This window comes from Pteropus vampyrus, unplaced genomic scaffold (genome assembly GCF_000151845.1).
Source record: "Pteropus vampyrus isolate Shadow unplaced genomic scaffold, Pvam_2.0 Scaffold5, whole genome shotgun sequence".
In the NCBI taxonomy this organism is placed as follows: domain Eukaryota; kingdom Metazoa; phylum Chordata; class Mammalia; order Chiroptera; family Pteropodidae; genus Pteropus; species Pteropus vampyrus.
This window is the reverse complement of record NW_011888786.1, coordinates 1,302,660-1,322,925: the sequence shown is the minus strand read 5'-3', so window position 1 is coordinate 1,322,925 and position 20,266 is coordinate 1,302,660. Positions and strand designations below refer to the sequence as shown.

The window sequence follows — 20,266 nt, the reverse complement described above, 5'->3', positions numbered from 1 at the left end:
TGACGTGGCTTTAAAAGGTTTTAACAACAGCGCTGCCCAGAACATATCATAGAGTGATAAGGCAAAATAGAAACTTTTTTTCAGAAAACGCAGACAAACAAAAAACGATGATAACTAATTATATAGTGCCTCTGATTTTTCAAAGCCCAGAGTAGCTACTCGACAGTGTGTGAAAGGGTTGCTTTCTGAGTTAGTTGATGGGAGAGTGGTGTCTTGTTTAAACGTTGTAGTAACCCTGCGAACCACAAGTACTCTAGTTTTACTTTCTCCCTCTTTTCCTTTCCTTCGTTTCTTTCTTCCTTCTTTTCTTTCTCTTTTTTCCACGTCCACTTACAAAGAAGCAACTTACTAGAAACGTAAATATGCACAAAGGCAGCTTAGAGTCAAGTCAGAAATAACAGAGAGAAGGAGCTTGGTGGAGGGAGTGGGGAAGGAGAGTATTTCCCAGCCTGGATTCTGGACCTGGAATCAGACAACTGAGGTCAAACTCCCAGATCTGCCACTTACTTACTGTGTACATTTAGCAGAATGCCTATTTACCTGTGCCTCGATTTTGTCATCTGTAAAATGGGTGTGACACTCATGGTACCTACTTCATAAGGTTCTTGTAAGGACGAAGGTTTTAACCCGTATGAAAACCTGAAGACCATGCCTAGCACACAGGAAGTGGTCTGTAAATGCAGATTATTAAGACCATTCCAGGAATCAGACTGGTCAATACCTGGATCCGAGGATTCGACCAAGCCAGAGATTTCCAGCAGCCAAAGCCCACGGACCCTCCATGAATGTCCTAAAATTATACATAAAAATCTTCTTGGCATGTGCTTAGAACTACTTTTCTCAGGAAAGATGACTAAACTCTTGCTCCTAAACAGATCTGTGATCCAAAGAGAATTAAAGCCGACCGCTGACTGGATGACCTCTTAAGTTCTCTGATCTCCGAAGCTCTGGAATGTCACGTGTGGTGCTCACCCTTTTAGACACGGTGTCCCAGAAGACGGACATGGTGTTATTGGCGCAGTCTCCCCTCCAATCTGGGCAAGACTGATAGTTCAATTCTAAAAGACATAGTTTATAGACAATCATCAAAGTGGAAAACAAAGGGTCCAATTAAGCTCTGTTCTTCCCTGGTTGTTCCATCTCCACGGAGCCATTTTCCGATGGCACCGCCGCCAAGTCGGAGGGTGGAGAAGGGACACATCTCGACCTAATTTAACTAAGTGCCCCCTGAACCTCATCCAGGTCCTTACCTTACCCTCCAAAGCCCAGACAGGAACACAGTGACCAGCTCTGAGTCATCATTCTGGGAAACTGCAGCAAAAGCTCATCTGACAGAGACGAGCCGCCGTCATTATCCCCACGTCCAGGAAAAATCGGAGATAAACCTGGGTCCTCTGGGACCACTGTCCCCAACCACCCCTCTGCTTCCTGCCAGCTCTCTTCTGCTGACGGCTTTCCTCACGTCCTCCCTCAGTCCTCACACCCATCGGCTCTGAGTCTTTCTACACTCTCTCCATCAAAGCAGACTCAGGCATTCATGAGAGACAACAGAATACATACTTTCGGTGTCACTTCTTTCAAGGATATCCGCCTTCATGCGCGAATATTTTTGCAATTAAACTGACGTACAATTAACAAGTAAGATCGTAAGATATTTAAAGTGCTCAATGCGATGATTCGATATGCATATATACATGGCGAGAAGATTCTCCTACGTGGAGTTAATTAACACACCCATCACCTCACATATTTATCTTCGTGTGTGTGTGCTTCTGTGAGAGAACATACAGGTTCTACTCGCAACACATTTCAATTACACAATACCGTGTTATCAGCTACAGTCACCATGTTGTATTAGATTCATGCTATAACTGAAATTTGTGCCCTTTACCTACCTCTCCCTATTTACTCCACCCCTGGCAACCCCTTTTCTACAGTTTCTATGAGTTCATTTTTTTTTTTAGATTCCACATATAAGTGACATCATGCAGTGACTGTCTTTCCCTGTCTAGCTTATTTTACTTAGCATAATGCCCTCGAGATTCATTGGCATCGTTGAAAATGACAGGGTTTCCTTTTTCAAGGCTGAGTAATATCCTTCTGTGTGTATACGTGTGTATGCGTGCGTGTTTATGCCACATTTTCTTTATCCATTGCATTTGACTGCGCAAACATTTGAGTGTTAGGTAAAGAGATAAATTAGAAGCCCTACCTTCAGAGACCACATAACCAAACATAATTAAGTAAATCACAGAAAGATCAACTTTGGCAGGGGGCTGGCGTGCAGTGCCATTATGAAAGGTTGATGTTGAACTTGATTTTGAAGGGTGAATAGGAGTCGTCAGACAGAAGGAAGGTGCTCCATGCAGAGAGACCAAGTGCGAACGCACAGAGCTGTGAAACAGCTTCCTGAGTTTAGACTAGTCCCACTAGAGCAGAAGCCATGAGGAAGGGAGTGATGGAGGATGAGGCGTATGAAGGACAGAGGCCAGGCCATGCTAAGGAATTTAGACTTTGTCCTAGAGGCACAAGAGAGCTATTTGGCTTTTAGGTTCGAGGCAGAAAGGATCCCAACGTGCTGGCCAGAGGGCTGCTGGTCTAAAGAGGGGAGGAGTGATCAGCAAGACTTTTACAGCAGTCTGGGCAAGAAGGAGGGTGAGCCAGCGTGCTGGGCTCAGGTGGAAGTAATGTCTTAGAAAACAAAGCAGGGAAACGTGAGTTGATCTAAAGAATGCTATTTTACATCAGCCTGAGTTGTTGGTGGGACAACTCAGCGACAGGTGGCACCTGGGGCTCCTCCTTCTACACTGACCTGTTTCTTAGCAGAGCTCAGGGCTCCTGCACCCCACACACCCCTGGACGGTCCCAAGCAGCCCAGACCCTCACCGGAGGAGCCTGCGTCTCCACACCACTTGAGACCGTCAACCATGTAACCCAGCAGCGTGTTCTCCAGGGTAAACATCTCCTGCTGGACCTCGGTGTACTGATGCGCCAGCTCCCTGGACTTGCTCCAAAAGAGAGTCTAAGGAAGAGTAAACACAACCTATTAAGTGAAAACAACAACAACAACAACAACAAAAATCCACATATTCTTAAATGAAAGACAAACATGGAAAATATTAGAGTGAATCACACAAAGTCAGTGTGCTGAATGCCTCGCTGCTTTCTGTGTGTCAGTGAGAGAGGATGCACATGCATGCGTGCATGTGTGTGCGTGCATGCGTGCGTGTGTGTGTGTGTGTGTGTGTGTGTTCTAGGTCACAATGTAAAATGAGCTTATTATTCTGGGTCGCAGTAAAAAAAAAAGTCTGAAAGCCACTGATTAGAATCTTATACTAAACATAGGTCGGACCACGTCTGGAGAACGCATTAGGAAGTTACGAGATTCTGAAAGCTATCTGCAAAATAATTTCGTCTATGTGCTATTTTGGGGGAGAAGTGTTTCTTTGATTCTTAAAGAGCTCCTTAACTTCCTTTCCCAAATCTCCCCCTAGCCCCACAAAAGTAAAAATAGGAGAAAAAAAAAAAAGAAAAGAACAAATACAGTGAGTTTTTCTAGGGTCTCTTGTAAAGGTCAAAAAGTCAAGTTTCAGAACATTCTTCTGCCCCACGGGTCTATTAATTCTGCAGCGGAGGTGACAGAGGGTGTGGTTGGCAGCCCGGGCCTAGAGTCACCCCGTTTTACGAAGCCCAGCATCACTACTTATTAGGCACTGACTTAGGACAGCCAAAGCATCACTGAGCCTCACTTTCCCCATCTGTAAAATGGTAACAAGAATAACCGTGAGGAACTCCTCCGATGCTACGGAGATCAAATGAGACAATGCAAATATAGTGCTTAGTCGCCTGGCAGGGACATAGGCCCTCATTCAACAAGTGTCACCTTGGTGTTAATTTACCAAGCGGTCCTTCTGTGTAGGGCCTTGTGCTTGGTGCACCAAGAAGGAGCTCAAAATAACCCTAGCTCTCACGGGCGGGATGAGAGGCTGGAACATGGCTTAAAGGGCTGCACGAAGGTGATTGGAGGCACAGGGAATCTTCACCTTAGATGCTGACTTTAGAGAAGATGTACTCCATTACAGGCTTCTCCCAGTACCATCAATGTATGAAAACCCAGACTTCTCAGGTCCCACATCTTGTGCCATTAACATTTCAACCGGTCACTTTCAAGACTTGAGCGATCACGGGCCGCCCGAACTCGCCTCACCCCAGCTTTCTCAATTGGGACATGGAAATTCTGACACCAGCCTGCCTATTCCACAGGATGGCGGAGAACGCCTAACAGATAAGGTGAAGAGAGCCCCTTGTAGGCAGACAAAGGCGCTCTGCGAATGCGAATTGTTGCCGTTGTAGTTGCCATCATCAGCGGCAGCAGACAGAGAGAGGGCTCTTCTGCGATGATGTGAGGTTCGGGCATCTTTGTTTGGCTTGGACTGGGTTTTACGTTAGGCTTGTTTCGCCTGATTTTTGACCACGTGTCCTTTCCTCTTTCCGCATCCCCATCTCTCTCTTCTCCCTCCCCAGATGTCCTAAGTCCTAACGACATCCTGGTCTCCCCAGCAGCCCCACGGACTCCATCTCCACCAACACACGCCTCCATCCTAAAGTCCAGAGTTTTCCTCTTCCCTCATCCTGGTTAACGTCTGGCCCTGCGACCTCTTCCCTCTGGCTTTCAGCCTCCGTTTTAAAATCAGTGACTTGACCCCGTTACCTTGTCGCAAGGTACAGTTTGATTTGTCAACTTGATCAGAGGTTGATAGTCTTCTTCTGTGAAGCCGCAAGGGTCCTTCGAAAGCACTGCACCCATGAACGCCCCCACTATCTTTTGGCAATCTTTGACCCTGTGTGATAAAACATGAAAAATAAAACAAAAGGAGGATAATTAGATTTCAAACCTATTTTCGAAGCATAATTACCCCCCCCAAAAAATCTCATGTAGGAAGAATTTCCTGAATGCCGAGTAGTTCATATACATCATCTCATCTAAACTTCACGACGTTTAAACGAGTGAGCATCCACTCCGTGCCCTCATGGAGCTCACTCTCTAGTTAAAGAGACAGACGAGACACAAACAAGAAAATAAGGTAACAAAATAAGAGCGGACGATGGTCGGTATGCCGGAAACCGACGGGGAACCTAGGTACAGTGCCGGGTCAAGAGCTGCACCTGGAGATGTGAAGACGAGGTCCCTCTTCATTCCCTTCCTAGCTTGTCCCCCTGTCCCCTGCAGAGCATAAGCAAAATAGGTCTTTCCAAAGGGTCTTCTGCCTTCCTGGCTCAGACCTGCTTCCCCCATAAGCCAAGGAATCAGAGAACACTAGCATGGCCCGGGTCCTTCCACAGAAGCCACCTGCTCACCTGCTCTTTTTGGGGACAGGAAACAGGGGAAAGCCCCTCTGTTTAGGGTAGGGACGAAGGCCCTGAGTTGGGCTGCCTGTCTGACCTGTGGCTCTACCAGTTGTGCTCTGTGTCCTTGGGAAAGTCACTCAACCTCTCTCTGCCTCGGTTTCCTCATCTGCAAAGCATCACGACACAGATGTTCTGGGACTGACTATGTTAAGATCCTTTGGAACATTGCCCAGCACAAAATAGGGGCTCCATCAATATTGGCATCATACTTTCTTCCTTCGTTTTGTGCCCCTTGTTCGGGCCTTCCTGGCTGTGAGTGTCACGCACAGGCAGCAGAGGTGGGTGCAACCCATGCCTCAGGGGCTAACTTAGGAATGTGGCTCCTCCCAGCAGTGTCCTGAAGGAGATGTATAGTCAGTATGCACCACACCTGGAGCGGTGAGACACACGGGCACTCAGGGTGGGATCCAGGGCACAAACCTGGGCTGGACAGTGACGCTTCTTCCCTTGGCCACAGGCAATACGAGTTTCTCCTTGCTCTCAGTTTTAGATGGGCACACACCCTCACCTTAGTAAGAATCAGCCTAGAAAATGTAACAGCTTTGATATAAAGCAGCCATGGAACAAAATTCCAGACCAGTCGCCCACTAGCTAGGTGGGCCAACTAATAATAACAACAATAATTATAACAACAATGACAGGTAGCAGTTATTGAGAGCTTAATATGTGCTTCACATTCATGTCTCATTTACCCTCATAACGCTTCCATAAATAAGTATATCAGGATTGGAGTTAATAAGACCTAAAATAGTAGAGACTTAAATAAGATAGAATCACTTCCTGCTCATACATCCATCCGGAGAAGCCAGTATGTGGGACTGGTGTGACATTCCACATGTCAAGGTGGCTGCTCCAGTTCCAGCCATCGCGACTACATTCTCGTCTGCAGCAAACAGTAGAGAAAAGAAAAATGAAGAGAAAGAAGAAGGAAGAGGAGAGAGGAATAGCAGCAGCAAAGGGCTGTCTTTAAATGACAGGCAGTAGAGGATGTTCTTACTATTTGCTGTTATCTCATTTGCTGAAATGTAGTCACATGGCCACACCTAGCTGCAAAGGCAAGATGAGAAACACAGTCTTTCATCCTGACGGCCATTGCACATAGGAAGTTGAGGTTTGAATTCTAGGGAAGAAGGGGCCACCCTGCAGGTAGGTGCCACCATTTTCTCGTTTTACCCATGAGGGGGAAACTTTAAGGCTAGGCATTTAAGCCACTTGCATGGGGCGACACAATCTGTAAGTGGTAAAGCAGGACTGGACCCGAGTCTGTGAGGCTGAGGTCAGGCTCCCAACACACTGCTATAGTATCGCCTTACGAGGCAGGCTATTCGACGCCTCCAGCCTCAGTTTCCCCATCTCTATAAGGGAGGTAATACCACTTCACTCATGGCAGGTTTGTGAGGATAAAATGGGGTAACACATGACATGCACCTGGCTCCCCGGAGGTTTCTCTTCATGGATGCCCCTCCCTTCCCCAGTTGGCACAGGATTGACTTCAAAAGCTGTGCCGGAAAACCACTGTCCACCTGGCTTTCTTCAAACGTTAAACATTTTTTTTAAAAAAAGTTATTACATTATGTACTCTGCTATCAGTCAAAATTTATGGGGCACCATCGTGAGAGGTTCAGAGAAAAGGGTTTGGTGGCTATTTCACTTTAGGGAGTCAGGTTTTAATTCCAGTCATTTCATGCAGCGGCTTTCACAGGAAGTTCCTGCTCCGGACTCCAACTCTCTCTGAAAAGGCTTCTGCCTCGGCCCTCAACAGCCTCTGCAGGACTCGAGGTGGACAAAGTGTGGAGGGAAGACATCTCTCTGAGATGGAAGAACGAGAGAAATTTCCAGAACAAAAGATCTGGCCTTAGTTGTGATGCTTCTGCGGGACGTGCGGCTTGGGATGGGAACTGTGAGGTGGTGACTATGAGCCCAGGGGCTCTGCCCCAGAGCTCGGTCTGCACTCCTGGCCCCTCCTCAGGGACCTCCTGAACCACGAGGGCTGTTGAATGTCACCTGGTCCTGCGGGTCACAGTTCTGGCCACACTTGACGGCCACCTGGGGAGCTTTGGAAAAGATACAACATCTGGACACCAGACACAGCAGATTAGGATGGGGACAGTGGAAAGAGAGCAGAACCTGGAATTTTCCAAAGCTTCTGTCCCCACCCCTCCTCCCAGGCCCCAGACACTGTCTTTTTCCTTTCTGTCTCAGCGAAGGTGAGTATCGTAGGCACCTCAAGTAAGGGGAGTCTTCCAGTAATTTTCTTTTGGTGACTGGCTTCTTTCACTTAGCATAACGTCCTCTGGGTTCTTTCATGCTGTGGCATGTGCCAGAATGCCCTTCCTTTTTCAGGCTGAATTATCGTCCATTGTAGGTGCGGACCACATTTGCATATCCATTCATCCTTCATGGACACCTGGGTTGTTTCCTCCACTTACTCTTTCTTTCCACAAATACCTACCCAGGACCTGCTAGAGCCTGACAATAGGCACAGGGCTCTAAAGATAAGTATGTACCGTGTCTATCCTGAAGGCACTCATATCAGAATACGGGGCAGAGAGAGAACAAAATTAATTACAATTAGAGTGCTGGTGACCTGCCCAAGGCACCAAAACTTGAAAACAAATAGATGAACGTTTTCTAATTTTATACTATGGAGGAAACAGCATTAAAACAAAACAAAACAAAACAAAACAAAACAAAACAAAACAGACAAAAAAAAAAACACCTTGACTAAATGTTCATCAGTGTTCTCGTTTGGAAAATGATTTTTTTGTTTGTTTGTTTGCATCCCCAGTTGTTGTGACATGTAAAATCTATTTGTATAATTACTATGGGTTTCTATCTGACCACTTTCTGGCTTTGCTTCCTCCTTCGGTGGGTTCCAGAACAATTAGAAATGTGTAGCCAATGAGAAAAGGGTGCCTCCGCCCAGTGGGATATAAAACAGCCCTTGGACAATGTTTGTATAGAGCTCAAAATAGCTTGGGGAATGTTTTTTTTTACAATAAGTGAAAAAAAATAGACCTCAACTGACAGGAAATAAAAAAAAGGATGAGCATCAGTTGTCTCTGGGAGGAGGAATAAAGGGGAATCGTCCTATATCTTTCTGTATCTGTATCATTCTGTTTACAACAAAAATGAATTCGTATATTATCTAAGTAATCTAAAAAAGGGGAGGTAAAGTTTTTAATTAAAGATATAGTATGATCACAACCAATTTTTTAAAACTGAAAAAAAAAAAAACCCACAGTAATCAAACCATGTTATAAAAATAGTTCTATCTGGTTGCCAGGAGTATAAGATTGCTTTGTGAGCTTCTCTTCCACATATTTTGAATTTTTCTATAATAATCGGGATCATAACAAAAATTTTTTTCTTATTAAGTTGCTTGAGCAATTAGACCAAATGTTTGAGAATCGTGGATGGTCTCAGCATGGGAACACCTCAGGCCCAAGCTCCCTTATTTGTCGCCTGTTATTTTCGTGCCTTCCCCCACCTCTGTCGGCTAAAAGTGTCTATTCTCATCCCTCATCCTGGACGATAACCAGGCAAGACTTAGCGTCGGTGCCTCCACCCCACGTCTCAAGGCCTAATGATGTGAAATAAGGGGTGAATTGGGGGTGAGTGGGGGTAGGGCTGCAGACTTCTTCCATGGGGCTTTGTTCCCACTCTGAAGGCTTCCTTGCATCCCTGAGCAAGACTGCATTGTCGAATCACACTGCAGGCATCACAGATGGTACCTGGAATCAAACTTTATGAGAAATGTCAAGGAGATGGGTAACAAAGAGGCTCGGCCAAAGCAAAGAAAGGACAGCACATCCTGCGTGGCCCCCTCGGTCCTTCCTGCCTGCCTGTATGGTACATACTCTTTCTGGCCCAGAGTAATAGATAAGATCCCTAAGTGATCCCTGGTAGGGTTCCTCATACAGCTGGAGGGAAAGAAGCCATGAAATGTCTTCATTTTATTCCCCAGAGAGCACTGCAGTTTGCATGATTTTCCAGAGACTCGTGTCTCACAGATTCCAAATTTATTTTCTCTAAGTAACCCTTTAACCAAAGACTTCCTGCTAAGGGTACTTGAGAGATACGTGTTTTGCTTCTAGCAAATATGATTAGTCAATCTATGCAGAGGTCAAGTTGACTAGGAAACTAGACCAGCTCACTTGCCTTCCTTTCCTTCCCCAGGATTGTCCCTCTTCCCAAATTAAGTAAAGGCATCACAATGGTCCAGCTGCTTTCGCTCCTTCCCCTCTGGGACCTGGAGCGCACAGGTGACATTTGAGCAACAAATGGAAGGAAGCAAAGGACTTAGTCAAAGAGACGACCAAGGGAACAGCATTCTGGGCAGAAGGAACAGCCACAAAGGCCCTAACGCCTGATATGTTCAAGAAACAACAAAGAAGCCGATGTGATTGGAACAGACGAAAACAAGGTCAGAAAGACGACGTCAGACTGGGCGGGGCTTCATAAGCCATCATGAGGACATTGGCTGCTACTCATGCGCTGAGGAGCTATAGAGGATTCTGAGCACAGGAGGTACATGATATTACTTAAGGTTCCAAGCGTTTCTCTGGTTGCTTCGTTGTATATAGTCCGAAAGGGGAAAAGGATAAGGGCAGGTAGATTGGTAACCTAGGCAAGTGCTGCTGATGACCTGGACTAGAGTAGTGGCAGTGGAGATGGTGAAAAGTGACGGATTTTGGATTCACTGTAAATTTCTGAATGTGCTGAGTGTGGGGTGTTAGAGAAATAGGGCGTCCATAATCACTTCGAGGTTTGGAGTCTGGGACACTAGAAGGATCTGAGATGCAGAAGGCTTTGGGTGGACATGCCATTTGGTCTGGAAGGCCAGTTTTGGGCATATTGAGATAATGTCTATGAAACATGCAAGTGAAGCTGTGGAACAAACAGATGGGTACATGACTTTGAAGTTCAGGAGAAATAAAGTCATGAGATTATATGAGGTCAGCACCCAAAAGACAAAGAAGAGAAGGTGACCAAGGACTGAGCTCTGAGACATTTGAACGTAAGAGGTTGGGAGGAAGAACCAGCAAAGGCTGGAATGGTATAACCAGGGACGTAGGACCAAAAGCAGAAGAACAGGTTATGCTGGCGGCCAACCGAAGAAAGCAGATGACGCGGGAGGAAGGGGTCAACTGTGACACATGCTCTTGATCGATCAAGGAATATGAAGGCTGAGAACTGGCATCTGAATTATCGCTGAGAAAGTCACGTCAAGAGCGGTTTTCATTTCCGAGTGAAACGGGGAGGGGAAGGTTGCCTATCTTTTTTGTTATTGATTCTTGGTTGTTTTTTTCTTTCACGTCCAATAGTGTATTTTGTGAATTTACTTAGAGAAAGATCTTGAAACGATATGTTTAAACAACATGTTTAAATAGAGGCAGTATTTAAACAATATGTAAATGTATTTAAACCTATTGTAAATGTATCGTTAAGAAAGAAATGCCCCTGAATTTGTCCTTTCATGCTCTCACTCTGCATCTCCATTTCAAGCCTGAGCGTGTCTTCTCCTGTAATAGTAAGCCAGCCAGTTCCTTAATAATTATCGATTAAAATGAAAATTATCCCAAAACTGTAAAGCAAAACAAATGGGCAAAAGAAAGTTAAGGTTGAGGTTTGAATCATTCTGCGACAGTTTCTTGTAAGGCTTTACTTCAACTTCTTGTACTCATTAAAATCTATCGATCATTATCATCATATCCAAATGTTATAAGCATGAACTTGTAAAGTATGTTTATGTTAATAAAATAGGACTTTATATTTTATGTTTTCATTCTTTTTCTCGAGAAGTACAGAATGCTTCCTATGTGCCAGGCAGAGTATTAGGTATATTCTAAGGCTACAGCAGTTAACAAGAAACACACGGTCCCCGGCCTAAGCTTTCAGTCCACGGGGAATCAGTTACTCACTAAGCAATAACGATAAAATGAATTGTGAGATCGCTAAGGGAATGCATCACTCTGGGACTCACTCCTGTGTAAGGTTGGATCTTTTTGGAGTTACATCTAAGAAAAACATGCAAATGCCTGTCATGTGATGACCATGCGATCTCTGGCTGTCTCTTACCTCAAATTGTTCTCTTCCGCCTTTGACCGGCTATGTGCAGAAACTGTCCTTCTCTCCATTCCACAAACACAGTGAGCTTGTTTCTCTCTAAAACTCGTGGATACCATATCAGCATTCAAAACTGAAAACATTCCTGTACACTGGCGACAGTTAGAAAATATTTTTTCAATTTTTTAGAAATTATATATATGTGTAAGATGAGGATAAAGGTGGGTTCTTATCCAATATCACTGGGGTCCAAGTGCATATAAACAGAGACATTTGGATGCAGATAAGACACACGCAGAAGGAAGGCAAAGAATGCCAGAGGCATTCCAGAACGAGGAGGGAGGCACGGAACAGATTGTTCCTCATGGCCCTCAGAAAGAACCAATTCTTCTGACACCTAAATTCCACAATTCGGGACTGCAGAACTGTAGAACTGTAGGACAATAAATGCCATTGTTTAAGCCACCCAGGGTGTGATGCTTCGTTATGGCAGCCATAGCAAACTAGTAAGTCCAGTAAAGGTAAAGATAGCATATTCCATGACTTAGTAATTCTACCTCTAGCTAAATACCTTAGGAAGAAAACATATTCACAAGTTTATACTTATGTTTTTAGCATCATTGATGCCAGCAAAAACTGACGAGGGTGTAGACCAGTAAGTGTAGGGTGTGGCCATTCAGTAGGATACTAGACAACAGTTAAACTTAATAAACTAGAGCTTATATATCAACATGGTAAATCTCTTATATAATTTCAATCGCCAAACAATACTGTTAACTGGCAAAAGCAAAGTTAACAGTACAGTAGGGTGAAAACACAAAAGGAAGACAAATTAAACTGCGATCACATCTTCCTTATCAGATCGATACAAATCAGACAGTTAAAAAATCCAAAAAAAAGAAAAAAAGAAAGAAAGAAAACCTGTGTAGTGAAGGTATGGAGAAACAGAAACTCTCTTTGCCTCCAGAAGAGAACTGCCTCAGGAAAAAAAAGAAATTGGCTATGTTTTCAAAATTAAAAGTGATATATCTTTTAACTTAGCGATTCGACTTATAGAATTCGATCTAAATGTTCGCCAGTACGAGTCTAGAAGATGGTAAATCCATAGAATAGAATACTACGTAATCATTAGAATGAGAAATACACTGATAATCAAGATATATTAAGTGTGTGTGGGGGTGAGTGACGCATAGGAGAGAGCGCATGTGGAAAAAATATATATAAATACGTGCCTATATATTCAAAGAAAATTTCTGGAAAGATACGGAAGAAACAAGTGGCATTATTTGCCTCTGAGAAGGAAGAAAAAGAAATTGGGGGGAAGAGGTATTTTGATTTTTTTCTGTGACATGTTATTCCTTTAAAAAAAGAAAAAGAATCTGAAGCAAATATGGCGAAAATGGATTGTCTGTTAATGTTACAACATGATGAATAAATAGATATTTGTAATATCATTCCATGGGCATTTCAGCGTGTTTAACATTTTCGCAATCGAACATTTTTAATTAAAAAAAAAAAATGAGAGGAAATATTGACCGAGGAATAAGGACCATGGAAGAAGGAAAACGAGGTCCCTTCAGTGGGAAGAATGGAGACAACCAGACCTGGCAAAAACAGAAGTACAGGTCTCAGCTATAAACTGATCTGTGTGTATCCTAGGGTTCAAAGCACCCTAAACCATGCCTGCCCACTTCTAACCTTTCAAAAAGTTTCACCCAAACGCATTAAAACACAAAAACTAGTCTACGAAATGGGATCAATCGACCAATTGGTCTTTAACCTAAGTCTCAAACATTCTTCTGGAGTTTTAAATCTCTCCCAGTTTCGATGGCATGTTTTCAGTCTTTCTTTGCTCTCGAAGAATTCCCAGGAGATTGAATTACGCCAAAATTGACACTGCTCTAGAGAAGTTAATTCATAAATAAACTCTTACTCCTAGGAACCAAGATAATGAAGAAACCAATTTTATTATGAATTTTGCAATATTGAAACTGTGAGTTGCCAAAGACAGAAATGCCTTTATATTTGTTTTTAGTCATAATCAGAGAAAAGAAACATTTAAATAATATCGAGGCAAATGCAGGTCATGGACAAGTAAAATATGCTTTGGGAGAATTTCTAATGTCCTTTCAAATCAAGCTTTATAAACTGCTTCAAAACCTCTCAACACTAAATATGTAAGTAACTTTCTACCATGTGGATGTATCATATTTGATACATTCTAGTAAGAACTGCAAAACTGAGCTTAGCAATATTTTTAAAGGTCAGATTATAGAAGCAATTTGAATTATGCCTATAAAACTATGGTGAGGCCATCACTTTAAGCAGGTATATATCTTTCTTTTGTGGATACCCTTACTATTTTTTTTTTATTGCGACATTCCCCACTATTTAGAATTCCACTTTGGAGTTAAGTGATTTTGTATTTCTTCTGTATTTTTGTATTTTTCCCCTGGTGTTCTATAATGAGCATGCTTCACTTTTATAATTAGAAAAAAATAAGAGTCATTGAAAGGAAAAAGAATGTTATTCTCTTGCTCTATTTATTCTTCAAATTTACAACCTCCGTTTTCATTTTCTTATCTTCAAAAGGAAGATTCTTATTATACCCTTATTCCAGAGTGGATATTTACCAGTGATATTTTTCTGAAAAAGGTAATCTCTATCTCCACTCAGATCAACTACAAAAATATGAGAATATAATTACTCCTCCCCTTCTAAACCGAGTCTTTAAAACACATGCACACAAGCAGAGAGAGAGAAAAAGAGAGAGAGAGAGAGAGAGAGAGAGAGAGAGAGAATCAATTCTTGATTTCATCTATCATTCAGTTTCCTGTCGTGTTCTCAGCATCCTGTATCTATTCTTTCTACCATCTTTTATTTAAAGAAAACTTTGTCTTGGTAATTTTCTGACATTTCTAAGGGATTCCTTTAATGACAAGAAAAAAAAATGCCTGCATTTACTTCTAAACTCATTTATTGCAAAAAAAAAAAATCTCTCACCAGATCCCTGCTTAACTGAGTCACTGTGTGTCAATCAGCACTCTGCAGTCTCTGTGCATCTGCCTGTCTTCTACATAGTGAACAGGCTACGCTCTAGTATACCCAGAATCTCTCATTTCTACTAACTTGGTTACTGACCATATTTACAAATATGTTTATGCTTTTTAAAAATTATATTATTTAATTAAATTGTACATAAACAACTTGGATACATGGAAAAAGAAAAACTATTTTTACTAAGTTGCATGTCTTATAATAATGATCACGGGTAGATTACTTAAAAAATGTTACTAAATTTGATACTGGTAAACCAATTGTAGAAGACCACAAGAAACTGTAGAAATCTACAAGTATCCTTTACGTGGATGACTTCTCAGTTGACTTTAAAGAAGTTGCCTCTCAAACAAGCCCCAATTTCTTCCATCTTAAACCCCATCTTATCCATCCAGCCATTTCTGTTCTCCTTTCCAGCAAAACTCTTTGTAAGAGTTGTCTACGTACACAGTCTCCAGTTTCTCTCTTCTAATTTTTTTTCTTGAATCCATTTCGGACAGACTTTCATTACTAGCAGTCCTCTAAAACTGATCTTGTCAAAGACATCAATCCTTCGGTCAATTTTTCAGTCTTCGTCTTCCTGGACTAGTTGAAATCACTTGAAAGAGCTGGTTACACTTCTTCCTTGTGAATCATCTTCCCTGGAATTTCTACACGCTATCAACTTCCACCTTTTTATCTCCAGCCCATACCTCTCCCTGGTATTCTAGACTGCCATGAGCCAATTTCCTATTCAACGTCTCGATGGCAGTAGACATTGCAAAACTAATACAAACAAAACCAGACTACTGATGCATTTCCCAACTTGCTTCACCCCAGTCTTTCCATTTTTCGTAAATGGCAATTCATTTTTCCGGTAGCTCAGCCCCAAATTCTTGGAATCCTTGTTATTACTTCTTTTCTCTTTCACACTGCATTTACAAGTCCACGACAAGTCATATGGGATCTGCCTTCCAAATGTATCCAGCATCCATCCACTTCTCAGCACCATCCATCACTATCCAAATCACAATCAGCTCTCTTCTGAATTACTACAAGAGCCTCTAAATTGCCCCCGTGCTTCTTTCCTTGCCCCATTTTTAAGAATATCATGGAAAATTGAACGCAGGGTAACTATTGGACAATATTAAAGAATTACTCTTAATTCTGTTAAGTATGATAACGGTATCCTAGCTATGCTTTATTTATTTATTTTTATTTTTTTTTAATTATTTTTTTTTTTTGGTAGGAGATACAGACCGAAGCATTCACAGACCAAATGATATGAAATCTGGAATTAGCTTTAAAATAGGGGGGACAAAAGTGAAGACGTAGATGAAATAAGGATAGCAGAATCATTATCATTATCGAGGTCGGGTCATACATAGATAGGGTCAATTTATTTTCTCTAGTTTCACATACGTTTGAAAATATCTATGACGTAAGTTCTGACCCCACTGGCATTCTTGCTGTTTTTCCATTGCCTTTTTCCTAGAGTGCTCTTCTCCAGACGTCTCTAAGTTTCACTCTTCTCCTTGCTTTAGGTCTTGGCTAAAAGGGCAGCTTTCAGTGAAGCCTCCCTGATCTTATTGCCATACTTAAAACTCTAAACGCTCGCCAGCCCTCAACGTCCTTGTCAGCACTTCCCAGCACTTCCCAGCATCTGCCACACCATATACATTTTCCTCCTACCCTTGTATTGTCTGCGCCCTCCCTCATCGGAATAGCAGTTCCGAATGAGCAAGAATTTCGTCTGTTTTGTTCACTCCTGGTTCCCCAGGATCGAGAGGAGTTTGTGGGACATAATAGAAGTTCAATGATAATTACTAAATAAACATGTTCCAAAAATATTTAAAACTTGAGAATAAGGCAAAAATGTGGGCAGCGTGTCCTTTTGATGTCATACCGGGGCATTATTTGGTTTATCCAAGAATTAATTATCTAGCCGATCGTATCTTTGTTTGTCTTTGCTATTTACTATCAAACCTTTCAAAGTTAGATGGTAATATGTAGACCTTGTCTGTTAGAGCTGCAAATAATATCTGTCTGATGGAAAGACATCCCGAAGGTATGGCTTTTTACTGCCTTGTAGATATTGACCAGTTTTATATCTAACCAATCAATATAATTCTAATGTTCCTTTTTAAATACTTATACACAGTGTCTCCAAATGTTCTTTGAACCAATCATTTATTGACTCGTAAATCTTTGCCATGTGTTGATTCTCTATGTTTTGAAAGTCATGCTCTTAACTTCCTGACAAATGAATTCAAATTGTGATGAGCTGTGTAAATCTGCCTGTTATTCTTGACTCTGAGGCTCTGATATTGTATGCACAGCTACACAACACACGTCTGATCTCCTTGCGACGAGACTGTTCTTTAACCAGTGGCGGACACCTGGACACCTATGCCATCTCCCATCAGATTTCTCTAAGCCAAGCCCCTGAATTTCATCCAGCTTCTCATCCTGTCACCCTCTACCTTAGGACCCACTCCTGACAAGCATCGTGATTCTGAAGTAGAGTCACAAATCGGTGTCATCTCTTAGGACAACCCCAACCAACTGGTGGCATCTACGCCGTGTGATTTTGAGGCTGGGCCATGGCTCACACGCACGGGGCTGTGACGAATCTTCAGTGCCTCCCACGGGCACAGGATTAGGGATACAGCGTGTGTGCTACATCCTCCCTGACTCAGCCCTAAGAGGTGATGGTTCAAAAGGTAAGATAAACTACAAAGACTATGTCCTGGCAACTAGGGCACGACATGGCATTCTGCTGCTTTGTCAGGGGAGACATCTAATGTTTCCCTAAGTACTAAGACAAAACACTGAACTCTTGGGCCTTGCTCTCCTAAAATGAGGGGCAAAATTCACCTTTGAGACAGACAGAAAAAGTACCAGATGCCTCCTAGAGACGACAGAAATGCTAGTACACCTGGGATAGGTTGGCCCAGGCCCTGACGGCTGTTTGCTGTGCTCTTTTGAAAGCCATATAACGTGGCGGCTCTAGGCTATGCAGTCAGTTCAAAAATCTGCCCTCCCACTGACACGGTCTGGACCTTGGGGAAATCACTCTGTGCCTCAGTTTTCTCATCAGCCTAATGGGGCTGATGAGTCCAAGGATAGAAAGAGATGAGTTTCAGTCCCCACTCTGCCACGTACTAACCACAAGACTGGCTTCATGGACAGGTGACCGATGCAGTCACACGGGGCCCTGGGCCCAGAGAGGTCGCGCGCTTGGAGCTTAACGCTCTGCAGCTCCTGTCTAGAATTCCTTACTTTATCTTTGCTTTGTGTTTTGTGAGAAAAGTCCAGTGGGACCCTGGAGGGTGCACCGGGGCTGGAAGCCTTGGCTCCCTCATGGTCCCACCTGCAGACTTTCCTCTACCGCCCTGAGAAAGGTTCCCAGCCACCTAACGACCACTGCCACCAGCAGGAGCTTGAGGGCAGAGGGATTGGGGTCAGGTGCACCCTCCCCATGTGCCAAGTTGTGGGGTGCACCCCTGTGCCCATGGGAACTGGACACCACATGGCCAGGAAAAACCATCTGGCAGGTGGAACCAAAGACTTCGGAAGGAAGGAAAAGCTTTCTCCTGCTTTTTAAACAACGAGTCCTGCATTTTCATTCTGCACGGGGTCCCGGAAATCACCTCACCGGCCTTACCTCACGGTAGGATATCGCCAAATATTTTAACCCCTCCCAGGCTCCATTTCCCCATCCATATGATGTGTGTCCTGAGACTTTCTTGACAGGAGTCTGATAAAGTTTTGAAAGAACCAACTATATAAAATGCCCGCACATGTGGACAAGCCATGAATGTTGATTCCCAGCCTCTCGCCCTTCAAAATTTCTCAACGAACGTCGGCAGTTATTTTCCAAGGGTTTTCCCTCGAAAGAGGAAGCAGTGCTCATTTTTGATAAAGAACGAAAATTTTATCTGGGGAAAACCTCACTACTTCCTTCGGCTGTTAATAATGATACCAGAGCAAGGGGCGGGGGCTGGACTTCAGGACGTAACGGCGCCAACCTTTCCAGGAAAAACATCTGAAACGAAACGCTAGGCCAATGAGCACAGAAGCAGCATAGCATCCCTCCCCCCTCTCCTCGCCTCTCAGCCGTGGCTCGCTCCGCCATTTAATGTCCCCTCTGTTGGGGCTTCCAACTATCCCCTCCTTCTAGAAGATTCTATTCCCAGAACTACATTCTCCCAGATGTCCTGGTAGCACCCCAAGCCCCAGAGGCCCCAAACTCAGTCAATGTGCATATACACTCCACCCCACCTGTCCTTCCACAGGTAACTAAGCTCTGGGGCTGAGTCTCCTGTTTGTACCCACAGCGGCACCCAGGCCCCACATCCTGAAGCCCTGTTTCATTTTCCTTATTTCACCTTCCATATTCGGTCATCTAAGACTCTCTGGACACTGTCTTTGAGCCCTCGAATGAAAGGCAGGACTGAAGGAAGCTGGCGATCACACGACTGAGCATTGAGAATATGCAGGTGAATGTGAGGCCTTGCCATGCTCTAACCAGAAACAGATGTCAAGGAGGTGGCCATTCCACGTCCCCAAAGAGAAAACATGCTAGAATTCCGTCTCGTGCGAGTCTGGTCACCCTCGTCCTCCCGTGTGTGCCGAGACAGTCCAGGCCCCCTCACTGATGGGACTGTCCCAAGGTACCCCAACCCTGAAAGAGTGTTGGTCTGTCAAGTGGCTGACCTTCCCCCAGGAATAGCACCTCATCCGTCTGCCGGGCTTCGTTTGACAGAACACCCGTTGGCTGAAATTCCGTCCTAACAGGGAGGCCTCCCATGCTGCTTCTTTCCCGACTCTGCCTTACCAGCTGGTAACCTCGTTTATGAATTTCTGTGGGATTGAGCTGGCACATAGCTCATAGCAGTGAGTGCATCTGATATAGCCCTGGGGACTCCAGCAAAGGGCTAACAGCGCTGAAGCACCCCCTCTCTCAGGCCCCCCTCGTCCATGTGCAAGGCCCTTTGCTTGTTAGGGATCACGCTGCCTTGCGGTGCTATTTCAGGCCAGTACCTCCGACCCTCCCCTGAAGGGCCCTGGAGAACAGGGCCTGTGTTTCTTTCCTCTTCAAACCGCCCCTGCCCAGCCCGGCACCAGGCACCCAGCAAGTCTTCACGAAGTGTGTGCTGTTTTGCACATTTTGTACTAATAAATGCCACTAAGTGGAAGTTAAAATGCTAAAGTCATTAAAATGGGAGGCACAGGGAAGTAAAAATGAAGAACCGGCCCCAAGAAATCTCCCTGGAAACTTTGGAAAGAGAAGCAAAACGAAATTCTGTATTGAATATAAAAGAATCAGAAAAGATAGTCAATGTGGACACGGGACTGATCGTTAGAAGACAGAGTTAAGACGGGTGGAGAATCTTCTCTGATTAAGTGTCTCGCTCGATATTTGTTTCACCCAATGGTGCGAACTTGGGTTCAACTGAGCAGCTATCTATTAAGAGACTATCATGTGATGAGCAATGTGCCACACAAAAGGGGACACGGAGGTGAATAAAACTGTCTCTGCCCTTCAGGGACCTAGCTCGCCTTGGCCGAGAGATGAAGAACTGTCACAGAACAGCCTGCTCCTCCCCAGACAGCCAGCAGCTGTCATGCACCCCTGAAGCTCAGGGGGAGGGCTGCTTTTCCCCTAGGTGAGGAGATTTGTGGAAACAGAACCACACCATCTATCCCTAGAGGCCCACTTTACTCTGGGTGCTGGCTCTCTGTCTCT

The 20,266-nt window shown here is 43.9% G+C and overlaps 1 protein-coding gene across 1 annotated transcript in view; it reads right to left on the bottom strand.

Moving 5' to 3' along the window:
• The window catches only part of CD38 (CD38 molecule), a 38,344-nt gene that overhangs the window by 5,263 nt on the left and 12,815 nt on the right, over positions 1–20,266 (bottom strand). The window contains exons 2-4 of the mRNA XM_011365864.2: positions 4,712–4,841; positions 2,887–3,022; positions 973–1,058 (exon numbers count right to left, since the gene is read on the bottom strand). Coding sequence (XP_011364166.1) covers positions 973–1,058; positions 2,887–3,022; positions 4,712–4,841 — 352 coding nt within the window. The remainder of the gene's footprint in view (positions 1–972; positions 1,059–2,886; positions 3,023–4,711; positions 4,842–20,266) is intronic.